The 8,747-nt window shown below is 38.1% G+C and overlaps 1 protein-coding gene across 1 annotated transcript; it reads right to left on the bottom strand.

Annotated features, from left to right (window-relative positions):
* Window positions 1-4,638: 4,638 nt before the first annotated feature.
* Window positions 4,639-8,382, bottom strand: LOC149546162 (uncharacterized). The gene is made up of 4 exons (XM_089793904.1): window positions 8,075-8,382; window positions 7,589-7,989; window positions 7,357-7,484; window positions 4,639-5,086 (listed from the first exon to the last, which is right to left on the bottom strand). The coding sequence occupies exons 1-4, from the start codon at window positions 8,217-8,219 to the stop codon at window positions 4,639-4,641; spliced, it is 1,122 nt and encodes a 373-aa protein (XP_089650030.1). The 5' UTR covers window positions 8,220-8,382.
* Window positions 8,383-8,747: the final 365 nt, after the last annotated feature.

Genomic DNA, 8,747 nt, shown 5'->3' with positions numbered 1-8,747 from the left:
GTACACCCAAATACTCTAAGATGTAACATGTAAAACTCTTAATGACTATACTTTTATAGTGTCTTATCCCAAAATTAATCCTTAAACTTAGCTATAGAAAAATATGCACCCAGCCATCTCCATGGCAGTCATATTGTGATGATCTATAATGTCATTCTATTGAGGAGTATAGGGTCTAGAAAATTTCTATTTGCAATAGTATTCCTCAAGAGGTTAAGCCCCCACACGATCTAAGTAGACGAGAAGTAAAAGATTGTATCTCTCTCATACAAATCTTGATGGTAGAAGCCCTGAAAGTGTGAAAATGCTTCACTCTTCCTCATGACGAAGTACACCCAAGTCTTTCAACAAAATCTGTCCACAAATCACTGTAAGTAATTGCATCCTTGAATGGAAGCAAGGGTTCACATATATAGTTATGCACAACCTCAAGATGCTCCTTAGCTGGAAAGATACTTGAATCGAATAGATCCAGATGCTTTCTTGTAAGACATCCAAAACAAATAGGAAAGGCATGGGAAAGATGAGGAAGACATCTTACTGTTTCCTTAGAACTGAACTGATGGAGGGAGTAGGAAAACAGATCACATATCTATAATGCCATAGAGACAGAGAGAGGAACTGTAGAGGATGACACTACGCTTAGTGCAAAAAAATAAACCGTGATAATTTTTGTAAGCAATGATCATATTGTTTGGTGAGATTAGATAGGATTTGTTTCCAATCTTGGTCTCAAACTTAACCTTAAACTTCTTTTAAACGCTAACTAATAAATAAGAGTTTTATTGTGAAAGTTGGAATGCATGGCACCTTTGTGAGCGAGCAACATCCCCGACCAAGAGAAACGGTCACAAGTCCTCCTTCAACATACTCCTTATCCTCTTCTATCAGCGCATAATCATTATCGGGTTGATCAATCAAGGTGTCAAACAATTTTCTATTGTTGGCCATATATTTTCCACTGAGTCAATCGACCAAATATCTCTATTGAGTTATGAGCTTTGACAGACGAACCACATTCTAATTGACACAACAATTCATTGCATCTGGTATATCCTTATTATATGCCCCATCCAATAAGGTTTCGCTATCTCCCCTATAATTTAATTGGTGAACGTGGTCTCAAATATCAAGAATAACCATCGCTAAATGTTTCTTCCTTGCTGGAATCACCTTGAATAATGTCATTATACAGACATCGTAAGTGTCATATGTGCAGGTGTTTCAGATATGACACCATTGATTATGTTTTAAAGGGGTTTTCTAGTGTTGTGGATGCTTTTGTGGAGGTTCCTTTTGAGACTTTTGACCATTTTTTCTCAAAATAAATGATTTGTCTCCAATGTCATCTTGTAATGACAAGATGAAGTCTTCGTGTTGAAGCAAACAAGTTCTTCAAATGACACCTTCCCGGTACTGTCCAATTTAATGTCAAATATCCTAAACTAAGGAAGATCTCTCTAAGTGATTGAGACTAGCAATTTGTCTTCCACCTTCTTTCTAAGTGTAGCAAGCTCTACTCGAAACTTTGATACAGTATGTAAAAATTACTCATGTTTCTCGCCAACTTTCATATTAAGTGTATGAGGCTTGGACTGAAGATGGACGGTCTTGGTTTGTAATGCAGAGCATTATGGGCTAACTAGCATTTACTAGAAAAGTTTCCATTTTCTACTTTGTTTTGGAACAGCCCTACCTTCTCAAGGCTTCATCCTTGATCATCTCACACTCTGTCAACTATTGGACCAATATCCAAGGTCCCCAAGCTTCGACTCTTAACTCTGATCACACGTTCAAAGCATCTCAAATCCCAATATCATAATCATAGGATCAACCTATAGATCCACAAATCCGATCACAAACGCTGTCACAACTCTTGCTTCTCCCAAATGACCTTCAATGGTCAGGCGTCAAGCATTAAGCCTACTCTCAAATCCTCGTACCAATGCATTATGCATTTACTCAACAAACAACTACTCATAGACTCAACAACTCCACTGATCACAAAATCTCTGATCTGATCACATTCCCAAATCTGATCGAAATCTGATAATCTCTGATTTCATACTCCTCATGCCACCACTCTCTATGCCAGAAACCAAACCTTATCCTTTGCAAATCCCAAATAGGATCTCTCACTTTCTTTGATCCTACCAATGACATTCTCAATGTACAATTCCTATTGGCAACTCAATGTGACTGTCCCTCTTACAAACAAATCCACAATACATCTCCCTATAGATCCTTATCTTGGATCAAATTCTGACCTTTGTATTCTGACCCTTTCTCCCTTCTAAAGGCTTTTATCCCAATGCACATTACCCTATTCAATCCCTTGACCATATACTGCCCAAACACTGAATACCCAAACCTTAATTCTGTCCAACATTTAGACAACCATGTCTGAAACTCCTTTGTAGAGACAGCCACCAACCTTAAATTAAGCGCTCCTTTGTTCCCAATTACTTAAGAGTTAAGACACCTTCATTACTCACCCCTAATCCATCAATTCTCATACAAATGCTTTTTACTGTTGAAACTCCCAGACTAGACCAATCTTCAATAGCGAAACCAATCTGAGACAGAAATTCAGACATTCTTATTATTGGATCCACGTTCTATTTGATGAATGATTCTTTACATGAACCATATATAAATAAAATAAATGGTTATCCTCCATTACACCCTTTCTGGGGCTTTGGTACATGTTAAATAATATAGATCTACATTTCTTTTTCTCACTGGATACTCAAGATGAGGGTTTTGACAATCTACAGAAAAATCCTTATATATTTGTTAATGTAGCATTGGGTGCACAAAACCTAAAACTAAGAATATTAAATGCCCTACCATCTACAATAAGTAGATCATCAAATGGACATCGTTCTCATCATGATAAAGTTATAAACACAAAAATCATACAGTTCAAATCTGAACAGAACAAGAGTTTGGACAGTTTACACCAAAATTTGAATATCTTGGCAAATACTCAATGAAAACTGGTGATGCAAAAGACAAACATTCAAGGATAAACGTCAACCTCAAAAACAATAGGTTTCAGAACAAAATATCAATCGATTTATCACAAGCAAAGTCTGCAATAGACTGTTTTTAATTGGACAGCAACAGTTTCAATCTTTATTGGAATCAGACTTGGATCTTCGGGTACCATACCATATTTTGGATCAATACAAATGTCTATAGAGCCTTTCCCTTCCTAGAAACCGTTGCCAACTCCCTCAACTACCAACCCAACCAACTTTGGTTAGGCCTTAAACTAATGTTGTTATCTTGACGACTTTTAGTTGTCAAATAAACATCTTTTAGCTCTTTTGCATCCAGGATGCAAGCAACATTCCCATTAAATCAAAGTAGTCATTCAAGGACCTTATAGACATAATTTTTTAATCAACCCCTATTCTACTCTCTTGAGCCCTTACATAGCCTATTAGGCACAGTTTGCGAGCAACATAGCAATTTGGATTATACAAATGAACAATATGACTCCAAAAGGCCTTATTAGCCGTGATTACAATATAAAATGGTCATATAGACCTTATAGACTCAATATTCTTCAAGATTCTTTAAGTGCACTTTATGGTGACTCCTTGTGTCTGAGGTGCCCCTTTACCATACTCCCGGGATTTTAAAAAAATTCCAAGTCCCTCGGATACACCTGCAAAACAAAACATTAGACAAACATATAGATGCCTTTAGCTTGACCTTTGGCTTGTACATGTCCTCCATCTAAAATCTTATTCTCTCTTTTTGACACAGTCAAAGGCTGGGTGTACCTCTAATAGAGGTAACCAATACCCCAGCAAATAACCACACAACAGGAAATAAACAATTACATAAAGGTTCGGATCAATTGTAACATTCTTTTGTATATTGTAATTATAAGATTTACATCCAACATGCTGAGCTATAAGGCCTTCTCGGTTACAGCCATTTAGAAACAACTCAAAATGCATATGTGAGCTTCCACATCCTAGCTGTCATCCCTCAGAATGCCCCTAGCTACTTCATGCTTACTATTGTTGGCTCTAAACATCACAAGACTCTATACTTACACCTTGCAAGCCACAAGTCGCCCTGGAAGATTACATTTAAATAAACACTTGGGACAGGTCCCAAGTGTACAAACATAACTAATATGATAAAATAATACTATGTCACCTTGATATAGGTCCACACGCCATCCACCAATCCAGATCCAAGATTCAATAAGCTAACTCCCAACGATTTGAGATTGCAAGAACAATCTCCAAGGTCTTCCCAGAAAATAAAGAACACGTTACCAGCGGCCACCAAAAGATCTCTAACTCCAACATTATCAATCCAATCATGATGCAAACATAGGAAAAGGTTCACTAATATTCCTCAAACATAAACCTAACCTTGCAGACATAGGATCTACTCAAAACCATGCTCAATGCTCTTGTATCAGACTCCCAAGGTAAATAGAAAAGTCTGTGCCACACTTTGATGCCAAAAGAAATATCTGAAGTCAACTTTATCTTCACCAAAAGTTTTCAATTCTACGAAGACAAAAGAATACATCTGGAAATCCGACATCTCTAGTTCATCCATTTAATCATCAAAGTCTTAGGAATCTTAGGGACCCAATAGGTTTCTCTACAATCTCTGCAACTGATCAAAACCAGAAATACTAACATCCTCAAACATGAAATCAATGTCAATAACATCATGACAATCCCAAACCAGGTCAGGAACAATAGGCAAACTCAAATCCATGACAACAGCAACATGTAAATCTTCAATGATATAAGCAACAAGTAAATCTACATCAGCAATATCTAAATCCAAATCCACAACAGTAGTAACATCCATATCCACATCAGCAACATGTAAATTATCAACACTAATAAAACCCTCAACAATCTCATTGTCCACAATTGGATGCTCTGTGGTTTCCATGTCAGATCCATCCATCTGCTCATGAAAACCAACACATACCTCATTAACCTTAGTGAAGTCATTACGCACTTCTTCAAACATTACCTCATCTTTAACAACAAATTGTCTTCTTTTTTGAACAATCTTTCTAACCAACTGGACAACTCTATTCATGATGGGCAGATGCCAACTCAAACAACATTTCCTCATCTCTTCAATTGTCGTATTGAATTTATTCCAAAAATAACCCAACTTGTCCATCAGGTTACTCTCAAAGAGCAACTACCTCACATCGGCAATCTGATTGCAAGACTCCAATTGCTTCACAGTCGGCAATCTGTTGTCCATCTTTGCAACCTACCTCGATTCAGCGATCTGTTCACCCAAGAAAAACTTCATCTCTCACATCAAGGTTTCACAACCAAAACAATCCATCTGCGAGTCCTCCACAATTGCAAGCTAGAACCATGATCTGTCACCTCACAACAAAGAAACCTAGGGCTCGACACTCGATCAACCCACAACATAGTCCTCACAAGATTGAAAATCTGCTTTGATACCATCTTATGCAATGCAAGGTCAGGTGTGTCCTGATGAAGGTGACCAAGCCCCTAGCAAATAACCACACTACAGAAAATAAACAATTACACAGAGATTCAGATTACTTGTAATAGTCTTTCATATATTATAATCATAAGATTAACATCCAACATTTTGGGCTGTAAGGCCTTCCCACTTATGACCATTTACAAACAACTCAAAACTCATATGCGAGCTTCCATCTCTTAGCTATCATCCCTCGGGATGCTACTAGCTACTCCGTGCTGACTACTAATGACTCTGGATATCACAAGACTTTATACTTATACGTCACAAGCCACAAGTCAGCCTAGAAGATCACATTTAAATAAACACTTAGGACAGGCCCCAAGTGTGTAAACCATAGTAACGTGAATCGGAATCGTATCGGAATCGGCACGGCCGAATCGAATCGTGAATCGGGGGTGAATCGCCGGTGAATCGGCGATGAATCGGCAAATTTGAAAAAACCCTTTAAATGTAAAGATTTTAACAATTTAAGACTTATTTCATGCACCCTTTATTGAATATAACTTAAAAACACTATAACATCATCAAATAGAATCTAACATACATAAACATGAAACATAAAATCCATCACATACGTAACTATGTTATTATTATGTACTAAAATGTAAATTGTATGCTAGCTGAAGTAAATAAAAATCAAATGATCATAATGATTCAAATCATAGAATCAGTAAGATGAAATCATGAAGATCTATAAGACATCAAATCATAAATGTATGTATAAATCTAAGATGAAGATCCATGAAAGTTTGAAACATATGTCTATCAGTGATTCAGTATCACTATCAATATCTATACAGTGTAAACAAAATATAAAAACAAGGCTCCAGCTCAAGCCTCATCATCCTCATCATCATCCTCTAGCTCTGCTGCAGCCTCAACCTCAGCCTCTGAGTATCCAATTTGCCTATGAGAAAGGTGTGTAAGGTAGGTTCTAGAGGACTGCCGAGCCATGTCCCCTGCATGGGCAATGGGCTCATGAATAATGTCGCTAGGGCCTACGTCTGTGCGTGCGAGTGTGCGTCTACCAATGCTTGAACGTGCTCTAGTTGCCTCCTCTGCCCTAGCCACAGCCTCAGCCTCTACATCCACCTGGTCAACCCACGCGCGGTCTTCCTCAGTGAAGACTGGGTCCACGGTCTCTGTGATCCACTCTGATTCTGGATCAATCTCCTCTAGAATGATCGGAGAGGAGTCAGCGCCCAAAATCTGTCTAATCCTAAGACGAAGGTTGTAATGAACAAAGACAAGATCATTCAACGTCTGCACTGTCAACCTGTTTCTCCTCTTCGAGTGGATGTGCTCGAACATGGACCAACTGCGCTCACATCTAGAAGCGCTGCTCGGCTGACTCAGAATGCGGATGGCAATTTTTTGAAGGTTTGGGGTTGTGGCCCCAAACATTTGCCACCATCTATCTGAAATAAGGAAAAAATAAAAACAATTAGTCTCATTTACAAATTACAACTCTAAAATTAATGCATTATATAATCAACTTTAAGTTTAGAATCTAGATTCATGAACATTGAATATATTATTTAATTTTTACCTGGCTATAGTGTTGTCTGAGCATTTATGGCCATCCTGCCAGAGAAAAGTGGCCCCTCCTTATTGTTGAACTGGTCTAGCTCAACAATCGCAGCAGCGCTATTTTCATCGCTACTCAATCTCTGAATCACTGTGTATAAGCTAGTGAGAACCTCCGCATCCGCCTTGAACTCAGGACGGAAATGAAATGCTGGATTCAAATAGTAAGCTGCTGCGTGGATGGGTCGATGGAGCTGATTCTACCATCTCCTATCAATGATGTCCCAAATAGGGCCATACCTCTCCTGCACTCCTGCATATTGAGCTCTGATGGCCTCCTTGGCCCTATCCATGCCCTCATAAATGTAGCCCATAGAGGGCTTCTCCCCATCAGCAGTTCGTAGCAAAGCTACAAGGGGCTCAGTGACCTATATATAAAGTAAAACAAAAAATTTGAGTCAAAACTTAAATATAAAATAATATTACTTAAAGTAAAAGAAAAATACTAAATGTTAAATTGCAATAAATTTACCTTAAGGATTTCTCTAGCAGGTTTCCAAAAACCATCCTCATCAAATATGCAATCCGCCACATCTAACCCTACAATGGTCGTAGCATAAGAAGAGCAAATCCACTCCTGCCCAACAAACATGCTCCTCAATCCATCCCTTGATGTCAACAAGGACTGCAAGGTGATGAAATTCGAGGCAAACCTCGTGATACCTGGGCGAGCTAACTCCTTGCCTTTTGTGTACTTCCTCATTGTGCTAAGGACAAATGCATGATTATAAATGAATTTGCATATATTTTTTGCCCTTTCCACACATGACTTGACAAACTCAAGTTTGCCAATTTCCTCCAACATGAGGTCAATGCAGTGTGCCGCACAAGGGGACCAAAATATGGTGGGGTGCCTCTCCATCAAAAGTTTACCTACAACAATTTTAAGTCAATTAGAAACTCAAATTTCAAAATTCAAATAAATTTATTTTCAAAACTTGCAAAGTTAAAAGTTTACTTGCTACAACATAATTTGCTGCATTATCCGTCACCACCTGGATCACATTTTGTTCTCCCACCTCTGCTATAACTTCCTCAATAGCCTCACATAAATATGTGGCATTTTTCACATGTGCGGAAGCATCAATGGATTTTATGAACATGGTATATCCTACAAGTAACAAAACAACGAATTATAATATTAAATGGATCATTAACGAATTAGCATTCAACAAATCAAAATTTACAATGTATGTAGGAAAGTAGAATGATCAATCACCTCCACAGGATACAAGAAAATTGAGGAGTGCTCTAATCCTCCTATCGGTCCAACCATCAGTCATGATGGTGCAACCCTTTGCAATCCATTCCTTTCGATTCTCCTCGAGGTCAACCCTCATGTCCTCTACCATCTCATCCAGGAGGTATCCGCTCAACTCAGCCTCAGTTGGGGCTTTAAACCCCGGACCACAAATAGCAACCGCATCTATCATATTCTGCCAATAAGGAGCCCTGTCACAAATAAAAGTTTAGATGTCAAAGACTCAAATTATAAAACAAGTAGATATAATTAAAGTTTTACTTTTACTTTTAATTTTAGCTTTAAAGAAAACAAAGAAAAAAGAATCAATTACTTGGCTGCAATAAATGGAATGTTGCAAAAGTACCAAAATTTTCATATCTCCTTTCTG

This window comes from Cupressus sempervirens, chromosome 7, assembly GCF_028749045.1.
Source record: "Cupressus sempervirens isolate cs-2001-9-10 chromosome 7, ASM2874904v1, whole genome shotgun sequence".
In the NCBI taxonomy this organism is placed as follows: domain Eukaryota; kingdom Viridiplantae; phylum Streptophyta; class Pinopsida; order Cupressales; family Cupressaceae; genus Cupressus; species Cupressus sempervirens.
Note: the sequence above shows the minus strand (reverse complement) of the source record. Positions and strands in the feature narration are given on the sequence as shown.

Excerpts from the sequence above, each read along its gene's own strand:
- LOC149546162 (XM_089793904.1), bottom strand. The coding sequence starts at position 8,219 with ATGTTCATAAAATCCATTGATGCTTCCGCACATGTGAAAAATGCCACA. Across the intron at positions 7,485-7,588 it reads CTGCTAGAGAAATCCTTAAG|GTCACTGAGCCCCTTGTAGC; the intron begins GTAAATTTATTG and ends CTTTATATATAG. Across the intron at positions 5,087-7,356 it reads TATGCAGGAGTGCAGGAGAG|AGTTGTCCAGTTGGTTAGAA; the intron begins GTATGGCCCTAT and ends CATCATGAATAG.